Genomic DNA, 15409 nt, shown 5'->3' on the forward strand with positions numbered 1-15409 from the left:
TTTAGAAATAGTGATATTTATCAAGTAAACCATAAATAAAAAATGGATATTCTCAATATTTTGAGTGTGTCCAAATACTTATTCACTCTCAAAGTAATTTGAAAATAAATAACTGATCAAATTATAAGCTACATAAACAATTGAAATATATGTTCTGAGGCGTTTTTTTGTATATATGTAAAATAATCCGACTAATAAAATACCCTGACTTCCTTCTCCTTCATCTATATTGAGATGTAAACAAATGAAAGTTTGGAGTTTGGACGTGTAAATTGAATGCTGCGAAATCATCCCGTGGACAAGATGGCTACAAAGCCCGCGGAGAAACAAATAACCGCCTAACAGACAGTTTACCCAACACAAGCACGCTACGTAGGTCAGACTAATTAGCAAACTTCACAGGGTGTCTTCACATTCTGTGTTGGTTGAGCGTAAGAACCAACTACAGCCGTATCACATGAGTACGTTGATTCAAACGGTGATGCTGTGTGCACGCTGTGAATATGATGAGCAAACGCGGAGGTTCAATTTCGAAGTTGAAGGTAAACCTACGCAAGAACCTGTTTAGAATCCTATAATTTAACCCCGCCATTTTAGCTTAAAATAAACAAAATGGCTGCTGCCATCTTCAATACATAACTGATTTATACATGAATGTACATATGTATATACTTATGCATTTTTTTTAAATCAAACTTATAAATCAAATTAAATTTATTATTTTTGACATCTCATCAAAGATTAAGAAGAATATGGAAGTCTGGGCATTTACGGGGCTGACGATCGTCATAGGAAGGTTTAAGTGATCACTTTACACACGTGTAGCATTCACCAATTCTACCCATTATTCACAACCACACTATTCAAATTCTTGGAAGTTCTTAATATATGAACCAATTTTGAATCACTAGAACTTCACTAGAGACATCTATTGATGAGATGAAAAAAAGTATACATAAATATATATATATATATATATATATATATATATATATATATATATATATATATATATATATATATATATATATATATATATATATATATATATATATATATATATATATATATATATACATCTTATTGAATTTTATTTCATTACACACCGCTAGCTTTTTTTTAAACAAAAAAAAACTGGTTTATGGTATATAAAGGCGGTTGAACGTAGAACTAAAAACTGACTTTTTGGAAAAACATTTTATTAGTTAACGTTTTTCAGAATTAAAATTATAATGTATATTAAATTTTCTTAATTCTTCATGACTTGCTTGACCTTTTGATGTGACTGAGTGACATGTCATTCCATAAAGTCCATGTGGAATCGATAAATAATGTAGTTTTAATTTTAGTAGTAATTCGTTAGACGGCTTCGAGTTGTCAAAGTGAATATGTCGCTCTCCTCTCCAGATATTACGACTCCATTACCAAGGTTACCTCTGAACTGTAAATATTTAATATGTACATCGATAACAGTGAATAAGAGATACTGAAAAGGTGGGTTTTCAGTTTTGATCAAAATTCAGTAGGATTTTAGATAGTTCTAAAATTTAAAGCTGAGTTATTCAATACAAAGGGAATCTGCTACCCCAAAAGCTCTGTTATATAAAAGCTTTGTATAAGTTAAGGGTGAAATATGTAATATCAGATTTAAAATCAGAATTTTAATGATGATAACGAACTTACTAACCAACCATCATGCCATTTCAGAGTAGGGGTAGGCAAAGATAATAGAACGCAACATCACTGTGTCTTAGCATTATTTCTCTATCTTCTAAATTCATGCATCTCCTCATACATACCTGCCGATTATTTTGACTCTTAACCTGACCATGCTGAAGTATTTAAAATATTTACTCGCGTCAAGTTTTCGTCCGGTCTTTTTATGCTCCTATTTTTAACTACATTCACCTCACAAATTTGTTTTACCGTTCTTTCCTCATCCGTTTCAGATAGCCAAACCATCTCAATTCACCGTTCTTAATTTTATCGATAATGTTCATCTCAGCTATGCATTCTCTCCTTATTTCACCATTCTAATATCTATCCTACATCGTTTTATAAATTCTTATATTTTTAAAAATATATATCCGTGTTAAAAGTTGCCGGAACGCCATTCCACCGTCTTACATGGAAAAAAGACCTGCTTATTAGTATTTATTGTATACACCCATTTATTACTTTTTGCCCTTAAGTCATTACAAAAACAGTTCTTAAAAATTCACACAAGACATTTATACTGTTTATAAAATTACTGACTACGAATATAGACTAAGAATCTATCACTAATTAAAATATTTGCGTGAAGCATACGCAGACTGACGTACAAACTAATGAAGGGTGGAAAACCCCACAAATAACACTTTAAATTTACAACAGCTCCAATAAATTCAGCCCTCAAACAATTAAATCTTGGGATGGAACTATTTAATTCACTGTAATGTCTCCTTATTCTACTTTAGCGGTAGGAATAATTGCGAAACGAAATCTTACCCCAAATTTACGACCAATAAATCATTAGGTTATTAGCAAATAAGTGGGTTTTAATTATTTAAATCATTTTTATGTCGTAATTAGTATTACTCGCAATGATTTTATTTTTTTAATAAAAATATCCCTACGTTGAAAATACATCTGGAAAATCTTGAAAAAAGTGCCCAAAAAATGACAAAGAATATTATTATTTATATTCAAAGCATTTACTTTGTGGTCAAACATTTTAATTGATATTAGTAATGTTAGTAAATAACCACTCACCGACTACTTCTTATAGTTTCCCAAAAGCATGGTGGGACTAACAACTCGCTCTGCATGTTTTGCATGTGTAGTGATAGTGTATGTGAATAGTACTAAGTGGGGTGGGTGTGGTGTAGTGTTGTTCGCATGATTGTTAAATTGTAGTGTATGTCCTGACGAAGAGACGGGTACGTCTCGAAACCGGTAGACAGAAGTAGTCGGTGAGTGGTTATTTACTAACATTACTAATATCAATTACAAAGAATAATGTTTAAAAAATCACAGAATTATTTAGTACCTACTCCTTAGAACAATTTGTACTCCTTTATAAATATCCCATAATGAGTGGTACTAGTGAGGCACTTTCAGATTTTTAATTTCAATTTTTTTTTATTTCAATTTAATTTATTCAACAAAAAAATAATATGTACATAACAAACAATATTCAAGGCGTATATATTAAAAGTAAGAAAGAAGACTTAAAGGTGTAGAAGAATCAGGCTTCGGAAAACTCCTTCGGACACATGGAACAGATCAATATCCAATGTGATATTGTTCAACATAGCGGTAGCTCTTCCTTCAGGCATAACCATCGGCAGGTTGGTCCTATGTATAGGAATGTGAAACAATCTATGTCGACGCTGTCTTAGGTAACTATCGTAACTTAGATAGTACATTAAGTCCTCTACTAACGTGATTTCGACTTACGTGAATTCGATTTTATTTACTTTGAATTTATTTTGCAATTGTTGGAAATCGAACCCGTGATGCAAATTTCACAGTCGAGCATCTACCCAACGATAACCTCTAAGATATCGAACAAATGTGAATTTGATTCTTGAATTGATAATAAAAGAAGACATGCCATAACAATGGAGACCAAAGTTAAAATAATAAAACAATATAAAAAGGTGAAAAGATGTCTGACATCACACGCGCTCATAAAATGTCTCATTCTACGGTTAGAACAATTATTGAAAAGAAACTTAAAATTATGGATTATGAGAAAACAAAAAACAAAAAATCAGTCACTCTTTGTCTTAATAAGACGAAACGCGTCACATATTATCATATATAATATGTAAATACAAGTAAAATTCAATTCAATAACCGAGTATAATGTTAGATATATTACCCGACAATTCAATATAGAATTCTACCAACTGTCTGCAGTGACAATAAATAAAAAAATACAAGTCTATAAATTTTAAAAAAAGGAGCAATGTACAATGTGCTTTCGGTACGAGAAAACCCAGTGAGGACACATAATTGTAAATTGTATATTGCAATTATTTTTATGAAAAATTAATTATAGGGAAATTGGAGATAAATTTTTATGAGATTTAATTTAAAATACTTAAGAAAACATTTTTACCTTGATATGTAACTGAGTTATCAACTGATAAAACTAACTAACCATCACGCCGCTTCTCCGCAGGGGTAGGCAAAAAAATAGAACGCCACACCACTCTGTCTTGGCAAACATTCTTCGCCTCCTTCACGTTCATGCATCTCCTCATTCATATCTGCCGATTATTTCGACTTTTATTACTACGATTATTTCGAGTTTTATCAAACTGAAAAAAAATCGTTTTATGATTTTTTTGAAATCACTGACGTAAGTTAAAAAAATGTATCTTTAACAGCTTCACACTCACGCGCCCACTGGAGAGCGCGAATTAGCGTTCACGTTCGCGACATATTTCAATAATAATTTTATTGCTTCAAATGTAACCATGTTTTTTTTTAATGTCAGAATTGCATCTTAGGAGCCTATTTCATCTTTATTTTTATCATGTTATTATTTTTTTAAGTTTTACAATAAATAATTAAGAGAGAACAAAAACATTGTTTTAAAAATTACTAATACGTTTTTAAAATGCCTTTTTTAAAAAAATGATTAGTTTGTACCAATTTTTAAAAAAACCGAGTGTGAAGTGGTTAAAAGATAAAGTAATGAATCGGAGATTTCAACGTCGTAGTTGTTCTGTGAATTCATTCCAGGTTGTTCATTACTTAAAATGCGTAAGATACACATATAATAAAATATCGCAGTGTTTCAGGGATTAGTTTTGAAGCCTTTGAAAGTTCGAGGCGTGGAAAGAGGCTGAAATCATCCCCACGGGAAAACCACTTCACCTGGGTTAGATTAAAAGCCTCAATATTTATACTTGTGTAGTAGAGCTTTCAACGTTTCTCATTTTCTCTCATTTTTCATTACCTAACCCCTCAATTCCTCTCGTTATAAGAAGAAAACAAAACGATTTCACTCCCTTCTAATATATATTGTAATAGGTGCGACGCACAACCCTTTAGACTGTTCTCTTAATTGAAATAAACAATAATATAGAACCAAAAAAAATCCAATTTAAAGAAATTCGGGGAAATTTGGGAACGCTCTTACTTTTGAGCTGACAATCATGCCATTAAATTGTGCTTGTCACACAGTTAAGTCTTCATGAACGAAGAAATTGATTGAACAAATATTCATATTTACTTCGCCAATGATACTGCCTGATGTTAAGTCAATGAAACTAAGGTTTAAAAAAAAACAATTTTTTTGTGTTATGTCATTAAATAACTTATTTAGCACTAAAAAATTTAATACTATATAAAAAATGGAATAAATTTTAAGATGAGTTATCAAAAGACTATAAAAATCTACGTAATCCGAGGGCATGTGTGACTATATGTATGGGCGTAAAAGGAGCTAGAAGTGTATGTTAGGACAGAAGAGTTTAGCGTTCCATCCTTTCTGCCTACCCCTTCAGAGAAACGGCATGATAATAGCAGTAGTAGTACATTTTGTTATGTAATAAACCCAATAATCAATAAACTGTCACTTTTCCCTAAAACTAAATTGTATGTAGGTATTGTGGATATAGATATATTTAAGAATATTTATTTTGCATTTAAGAAGCACTCTAAAATGGAATAATTTGTTCTTCAAAGAAAATTATTGGTTCAAATGAACGCTCGTTAGTGTACCAAAACTTCTAACGTTCTAGAAGTTCAAAGTATAAATTAAATTGACGCACAGTTGTTAAATATTTTAACTGGCAGTTAATGCTATTAAAACTTCATTGTTTCTATGATGAGTTACTGTTAAACGTAATAGAATATTTTACGTGTTATAATTGTTTTGCGCCCGTTCAATGTTAACTGCACGTTCAAACTATCGAAATGATGTATTTGTGACTTCAAGCTTGTCGTTAAACTTCCGTGTAAAACGTTGTTAATATTTGTCGTGGGGGTTTAGCACATTGTTTTTACTGGACACCCTTATTACCAGGGTAGGTCTTACATTCAATTGAGATATTTCATTTATCCTTCAGTCCCATTAAGTTGCCTTTAATCTTTTGTTCAATAAATCAAATTAAATTTTAATCTTTTGTTTGTAGTCGAATAAATTAAAATAAAATATTATATTTTACGAGGGCTGTTCAATTTAAACGTAGACTAATATCATAAAACAAAATCAACTTTATTTAGGTTTTATATTTGTGGAATAATGTTTTAAAATTGGTTCATATATATATATATATATATATATATATATATATATATATATATATATATATATATATATATATATATATATATATATATATATATATACATATATATATATATATATATATATATATATATATATATATATATATGTATATATATATATATATATATATATATATATATATATATATATACATATATATGTATATATATATATATATATATATATATATATATATATATATATATATATATATATATATATATATATATATATATATATATATATATATATATATATATATATATATATATATATATATATATATATATATATATATATATATATATATATATATATATATATATAAATTCCAAGAATTTGAGTATTGTTATTGTCAATAATGGGTAGAATCGGTGAATATTGCACGTTTATAAAGTGATCACTTAAACCAGCCTATGACGGTCGGCAGCCCCGTAGATGCCCAGACTTCAATAAAAGTCTTCATCTTTGATAAGATCTCAAAAAGTTATATGATATAATTTAGTATTTTTTTCTCATTTTAGATTATAGATATATTTTATTGCAAGAAGTTCATGGGGTGGTTCAAGGGAAGAAATCTTATTTTCTTTAATATATATCACAAAAGAAAGTTGAGTCCTGTTGGAAACTAACAAAGAAGTTATCACGCTTTATTAAACAACATATTTTCCATTTATCTCAAGGATAAATTCTGGAAATGAAAAAAGTGCGCCGTAAACGTAGCGGCAATATTTCTGGGAATACAGTCGGAATTTAAATCAAGTACTCAACATAAAATAACATCAAAAATAAGAAAATTTAAAGACTTTATATTTTATTAAATTATAATTACTGTTTTACCTTCCTAGAAATGTTGTTTTATTAATTATATTTAACATAACTTTTACCGTTTACACAACATTTAATTACTGGTTTTATTTCGATATTTTTAATAAAATTTTTAGAATTATCACGTACTTATTCTCAATATTATTAATATTTAAAGCATTTAATTTCTGGTTAGTCATTTTTAATTATTTATTTTTTTACAAAAATGTTAATAATATTAGTATTTAACCACTCACCGAGATTTTAATGTCTACCGGTTTCGAGACATACCCATCTCTTCGTCAGGACAATCACTACCACAGCATGCAAACAATACTACCCTTCACTACCATAGCACCATTTACACACTTTAAGCTACACAAAATTTTAAGTGAGTAAATGGTTCCATGGTGGTGAAAGGTGGTATTGTTTGCATGCTGTGGTAGTAGTGATTGTCCTGATGAAGAGACGGGTACGTCTCGAAACCGGTAGACATAAAAATCTCGGTGAGTGGTTATTTACTAATATTATTAACATTTTTGTAAAAAAATAAATAAGTGATCACATACTTTTTACAAAAAAAATGAGTAGTTGATATTTCGTTGGGATATACGCAACAAAGAATTATAAATCCATTTTTTTTTTATTTTACTTGTCTCCATTTCGTTTTGCATTCTACTCGAGTCTAGTGAGTGTGTAAAAAAAAAGTATGTATTGAAAAACCCTTATACATATGACGATTGATCTTACTAAATATTCTAGTATGACTATAGATTATTAGATGTTCCTTAAGACCCAATATTCGATAAAACTCAACTTATTTTTCTTTAAACCCATGTAACATTTGACGTCATTGAATTTTTCTTAAAACATTGTTTGTGTATTTAAAAAAAATCTCCGAAATAAATATATATATGGGTTTGAAAAGAGTTATTGAAAGGTAAGGAGTTGAAAAAATTAAAAATATTTTCTCTATATATTCTAAAAAATAAAAAATAAATTCAATATACATTATATTATTTCTTGAAATAATATATCAATATGATCCACAAAGTTAATGCTCTCAATATTCAAAACTCAATAAACATTATTTAAAAATCATTCGTGAAGATACGTGAAACCTCTCCGATGGTCGGCCAGTGATTGAATTCTGTTTTTGCGAGAAAGGCCTTAAATTTATTGATTTTGCATTTACTTTTTGGAATTACATGACGATGAGCATGCTCAAAATGAGCATGCTTATTTCTAGCAATGTGCGCACACACATGCTACTAAGCTGCAATTGCTCCATAATATCATCCTCGTATGCTAATACTGAGCAAGTGTATCTGGATATTAAGTCAGACTTTGCAAGTTATGAAAGTAATACAGCAAAAAGCTTTCACCTTGACTTCTATCGGAAAATATTTATTCTGTATAATGTTCACGACTTTCCTCTCGTTTATCACATTTCGCAAACTTTTGTTAATTGCATTTAAAGCTCCACTGAATACATCATCTTCTCACGTTGGAGTTTCAATTATAATTCGAAGACAATTTAAATACAAGTATGACTGTAATGAAGTTACGAAGTCTTCATAATGATTAAAATATATTATTTCGAGAAATAAAAATACTTTGTGTTTTGATCCACTCACATTTTTATAAACCAACTAGTTTCGGCAACAACCTGTTGCCCTCTCTTAAGGGTTTAATTTATGACTAAACATTGATTGAAATTCATTTCGCAAAGTCAGAAAAATTCAAAACCGGAAGGTTGCCAATAATATCACTAAGCGCTTCTATGCTAACTAACATCACTAAAAAATAAGCTTAAAAAATATAAATATAGAAAAACACTAATTAAATATTAATTGTTTCGGCAGTCATTTGGTGGTAGTATCTATCCATTTTTAATTTATGATCTACTTGAAAAATACCACTGTTTCTTAAAATCGATGGTGTTTGAAAATGATACGGAATACTTCAAAACACGTGTCAAAATACGTAATAAGAAATCATTTTATACCAAGTAAAAAGTAAATTTTAAAAAATCAATCATTCGGGATATTTTATTTATCCAATACTTACACAAAAGCAATAAATAACTAAATGCTATGTGTATAAACCTGTAATAAATGCTAATGCTAAGGTGTTCACCTCTATAGTGTAATGGTCAGCACGCTCGGCCACCATTCTGGAGGTCCCGGGTTCGATTCCCAGAGGGGGGGGTCAAATAAAAAGTAATTTTTTTCACTATAATATTTATTCAATATCACCCTGGACCGGTACCTGAAGCGGAGGGCTGATCACCTGTCCTTCATGTGTTAATGATCACGATAACACTGCGTTTACATGCAGTGCCCTATGCACCACTGGGGTGCGGATAAGGGTTTGAAGAAGTGTATAAACACGACTAATAAATTATTTTGATATTCAACATAAACTTTATGAAAACAATGATAATAAATATTGTAAATATTTGTCTACCCTTCAGTAATGAACAAACTTTACCTAATTCTCTCAGCAAATAATAACAAGTCAGTCCACTGGTGACAAAATACAAAAGGTCATAACTTACCCCTGAAATTTCCGTAAACGAATAAATAAGGAGTCTAGTAGACATCTGTGTAAACTTTTCCATCAACGTAATTATTTTTATTTTAAGACATTTCTTATTTTCTCAGATTTACAACATTGAAAAATTAGGGATGAAAGGGATGAAAATAGGGATAAAAAAATAGGAGTGAATGCAGTCGAAATGCAAACTCTCAGACGAATGTGTCGGGTTGTGGTACCGTGGTTAGTATCGTGGACTCTTGAGTTAGAGTTTCTGGGTTCGAACCCACTCGACCACATTTTTAATTATGAGGCCGCTTAAGCTTACAGAAAAAGCATGAAATTGAAGTATTTTTGAAAATAATATAAACACAAATATTTCTCTTTAAAATAAAAAATGCTTCGAAACGATTCTTCAAAAAGATGTTCGAATGGTGATATAAGAAAATAAAGACTAGGCTGAGATAAATACTATCTACAAAATTTAGAAATGTGTGTTTATATGGTTTGGACATGTTAATCGAATGATTGAAGAAAGAAAAGTGAAACACATTTGTTAGGTTAATGTGGTTGATAATATAACCAGAGAAAGATCGAGGAAAACTTGGAATGATCTTGGTCGATCTTTGTAGTTAAAAAGTTAATGTAACCGAAAAAAGTATTACTTCTTTACCAAATAACGTGTTAACGTGAAAAAAATTCATCAATAGCAATTTTTTTTAAAAGCCATATTATTAGTTACTGAGTTAAGAGTTTGAGTTTAAAATATGTACGTATTTATTTACGCTTTATAAAATAAAATAAAACTTTGTTTTAACAACATTTTATTCTAAACCCTGATGATGACAAGGCTCTTGTCGAAACCGGTTGGAAAAAGTGTACCAATAAAAAGTGGTCAAAACAAAGTTGTTTATTTCATAAAGTTTATAAAATGTGCCACAAAGTATCTGCGAAAATCATTCAAGAAAACATATTTATTTACCTTATATGAACGCCTCGAATCCTGGTACAAGCATAGTTATAAAATTAAATATTTAAGTTGGTAACATAGCAAAACCTTGTAACGTAAATGAAATATAGGATGCAATATCCATTGTAACTGAAATACAAATAGAAATATGATATATATATATTTTTTAATAATTGAATACAGACGAAAATAAATGAAATCCTTCAATCTTTTGAAGATAATTATTCAGCCTTCTTAAAAATAAGGTATTTCTTCCTCGTACGATAAAAAAATATATTCTTAAAACATTTTAATACATCATGAAAACAAACGACCCCTTGACGATTAAATCTAGTATATGAATAAAAAGACTAAGACATACTCAAAAACTATTTGTAAAATCACCCCTTTTCATACGTGAAATATATAATATTTGTATTTTCATCGTTTGTAATACTTTTTAATATTTTCTTTCAGGATGCGGACACAGTGGAGAGGTTGAATGAAGCAGGAGAATTGAGGAGAATGCTGAAACCATACAAGGTAGGGAATTTAAGCTTTATCGTTTACACGTGTTTTAACATTTTGTTGCCGGAAGATTTGATCGAAATACCTTTCAAAATAAACATGTGAGGTTTGAGATTATTTTGTACAAAAAATATGCTTTATTTTTTGGGCTGTTTTTATATTGTTTAGAAAAGTTTTATGGACGATATATACAGCGTTTTTTTAGTGTATCTGTATTTTAGTGTATTTATTATATGACGTTTTATTTTAAAAGTCTCTATTATGCCTATTTTTGAAGATCCATATTTTTTGGAAAGTTGTATACAGTACAGTTGTATACAATTCTTCATTTTTGTTTTTCCAAACTTCCCATTTGAGACTATATACATACACATGTTACATTAATATATTGGTGAATGTTGAGAAGAAAAAACAGTGCGTGTATAAAAGCTTAATATTTACTATCATCGATACATTTCTCCAAAGGTAGGGGATGAAAAAACTTGTACGTTAAAAAATAGGCGACGAGTCAATTAAGTTGGAGATTTTATAGTTCAACATATTGACATCAAAAATCTCATATTATTCGTGTATGTTAGACACGTTTTTACGCTAACCGTCTCGTTATAGGGGCTGTTTTTATTTGTCCAACTACGAATTGAAAATTTTCCATTTCATTTAACAAAGCTTTTACAGAAAAACAAATTCTTTTCTTTTCTGTATAAATTTTTTTGTAAGAGCATGCGTGAAAAAAATTGGCGTATGTGGGTTAAAACTAACAGTTATACAACGTTTGAATGCACAGGGTGGCGGAAAATTAATCATCCTATTGAAAGATGAATTAATTATTTGACAATTGTGAAATAGACAGCTGCAGTATACAAACATATTGATAAAACGGTCAAAAATGTATATCAACACTGACGACAGTCACTTTACAAATATCATCTTTCCATTCAACAAAAAACATTTTAAAGGTCATTAAAAGCTGTCCCATCGCATTCCCAGATCTGATACAGAAGCATCCAGGCTTCCTGGCAGACCTTCTCTTGCAAGGCATTTTTTTTGCGCAACTAAGTTGCGAAATTTATTGAAAATATGTTATTAAATTGTATTCAGTTTTTACAGTGAATTGACATTCAAAAGCATTCAGTATCCCTGTCATTGTAAGTTCGAAAAAAAAATTATTTTATTATTTTTTTTTTTGGAAAAAAGTTATTCTAAAACAAAATGATTTGATTTATTTTGCGCCACTTTATTTTTTTGTATACTGCAGGTGTTTTGTTTACAACTGTAAAATATGATTAACGTACCATTCGCAAAAATTATAACATTTTCCGATAAGGTGATGAATTTTACGCCACCTTGCACCAACTTTTACATAAAGCGTCTCCAACGCAAGTCGTGCTAGCGTGTGCATGATCTTAAAAACGTTTCCACTTTTAAAGTTTAAACTTTATATTTTTTATTGTTATTCTCCGTAGAAGAGGAGAAAGTACCTACCCTTAAATTTAAATTTAATGTACGGGTGGATAAATAACAGATGAAGGCAAAGCAAAACTTACTGGAAGCCCGTCTCGCATCGCCGGGAGCCATTCTTTTGTTACGAGACGATTCTCAAATTTCGCATTTATTAAATTATACTAAAATATACATTTCTTCCATCTGGCGTCGTTAGGTAAACTTGTATCCCGCAATCAGTTTATACTCCATAGCACAGTGCTTAGTAAGTTTGATTGCTATGCATTTTATAAAAAATAAAAAAAATAAAACATGAAAAAAAACATGTTTTCTTCACAACCAAATCCATTTTCTTTGTAAAATTAAATAACTATGTTTAAACCACTTTTTTTCTAATACAATTTAACCTACCGTTTTCGACAATACCTTGTCATCATCAGGGTTTATTTTAATTCAAAAACATTAAAATACTCTCACCAAAAACTTCCACACACTCCGTAAAAATCCATTTTAAATTTTGATTCGGTTAAATTGTATTGATAAAAAAGTGGTTAAAACTAAATTATAATTTTATAAAGTTTATAAAATGTGCCACACAGTATCTGCGAAAACATTCAAGAAAAATCCATTTTCCTTTGTTTCTTACACTAATCTGAAATTTTTAAAGCTAAATTTTAGAATTATCCGCTTCCTTGGTGTGCTCGTATATTTTTTTACTTCTGTTGAGATAGTTTGATAGATGTAAAGATGGATATTTGGAACCAATAAGTGAGTAAGAACGGTAAAACAAAATTATGAATCGAATGAAGTCCAAGGAAAAATTGACAAGCTCAAGTCTTTCAAATACTTGAAAGTAGGGAGCGGCGTGATAGTTAGTTTACACTTTTATAAACATTTAATCGATGTCCTATATACAACATTCCAAACGCCATAAGGCAAATTAAGAATCATCATTTTTACTGTTTGAAACATACGTGTAGTCGAATATCTTTTAACATGACATTAATAGTATTAATCTTAACAATAGGGTGTCCTAAAATCCAAAAATAATAAACATTTTATACACACACACATATGTGTATATATATATATATATATATATATATATATATATATATATATATATATATATATATATATATATATATATATATATATATATATATATATATATATATATATATATATATATATATATATATATACATATATATTTATATATATATATATACATGTATATATATATATATATATATATATATATATATATATATATATATATATATATATATATATATATATATATATATATATATATATATATATATATATATATATATATATATATATATATATATATATATATATATATATATATATATATACATATATATATATATATAAATAATAATAACAAAACCATTATCCACACCCCGATGGTGCATAGGGCACTGTGTCAAATAAACGCAGTGTTATCTTGATCGTTTACAAGTGAAGGAAAGGTTATCAGCCCTCGCTTCAGTCCATGGTAAGATTGAATAAATATTACAATGAAAAAAATCACTTATATTTATTTTACCCCCCTTGGGAATCGAACCCGAGACCTCCAGAACGGTAGCCGAGCGTGCTGACCATTACACTACGGAGGCGGACATCTATATATATATATATATATATATATATATATATATACAGTATCTACTCAATGAATTAGGGCCACGCAGAATTTCGCGCAATTTCTCAATTCAAACAGGAATAACTCAGAGAAAACCTTGAATAAAACAACATTGAATTTTATTTACACATGAACACTTTATTACGCTTAAATTATGCATATATTTTCATATAAATATAGTTGGTATTTAGTATTTCCACCTTTGGCAGAAATAACTGCCTCAATTCTTTTTGGCATACTTAAAATGCACTGTTTTATCATGTTTTTTATTTCTTCGTCTTCTGACCAAATTTTTTGAATATTTTTTTTTAGACAGTCTACTGTCGGATTTGGAAATGAGTATACCTTATTTTTTAACATGATCCATACGTTTTCTATAGGATTAAGGTCCGGAGAATTTCCAGGCCAGGGGAGCAAAGGCAGATTTTTGTTAGACAAAAATTTTATTATTGATTTAGCCCGGTGGCAAGGTGCCCCATCCTGCATGAAGGTGTATGGACCTTCTGTTGGGTCGAGTGTGGTAGAAGGGCAATAAAATTCGTTCGAGGACCTGCTTATAGGAATTTTGGTTCATTGTTCCTTCCACGAAAAACAACGGCCCAGGTAAATTGTTAATAATACATGACCAAATCATTGTTGCAGGGGGGTGTTTGATAACTTTTACCACACAGGCCTCATTGTAACGTTCCATTGGTGTTCTCCTGATGAATCGACGGCTCTCTGTCACGGCTTCTAACCGGCACTCATCACTAAAGATGACCTGAAAAATAATGAAAATTTAAGTTTAATTCAAATATATAAGTTTATTTACTAAAATGATATGTTGAAAATTCAGTTTAAATAAATACCTTTTTCCAATCATCTACCGAGTAATTTCGATGTAGCCTGGCCCATTTTAATCGATCTGCTTTCATTCGTGGTGTCAATTTTGGTACTTTTACAGGGCGCCTGCATTTCAGATTTACTTCGTAAAAACGTCGCCTCAGTGTTGATACCGATATATTTATACCCTCTTCTTCCAATTTTATTTTTAATGTTTTTGCTGATGCACTACGGTTTTCTAAGGCACTTTGAACGATTTTTCGATCAGTCCTCGGTGTTGTTTTTCTAATCCTACGACAGTTCTTTCGCCGATTGCTGGTGGCGGGTGACTGATTTTTTATTGATTTTGAAATTCTGT

At 29.6% G+C, this 15409-nt stretch overlaps 1 protein-coding gene across 1 annotated transcript in view; it reads left to right on the forward strand.

The window, feature by feature from the left end:
- Positions 1-15409, forward strand: part of LOC148304434 (uncharacterized) — a 160493-nt gene that overhangs the window by 131566 nt on the left and 13518 nt on the right. Inside the window, exon 4 of the mRNA XM_088268309.1 lies at positions 11064-11129. Coding sequence (XP_088124435.1) covers positions 11064-11129 — 66 coding nt within the window. The remainder of the gene's footprint in view (positions 1-11063; positions 11130-15409) is intronic.

The sequence above is a fragment of the Brachycentrus maculatus genome, unplaced genomic scaffold (genome assembly GCF_059751285.1).
Source record: "Brachycentrus maculatus isolate JH-2025_06_01 unplaced genomic scaffold, ASM5975128v1 h1tg000318l, whole genome shotgun sequence".
Classification (NCBI taxonomy): Eukaryota; Metazoa; Arthropoda; class Insecta; order Trichoptera; family Brachycentridae; genus Brachycentrus; species Brachycentrus maculatus.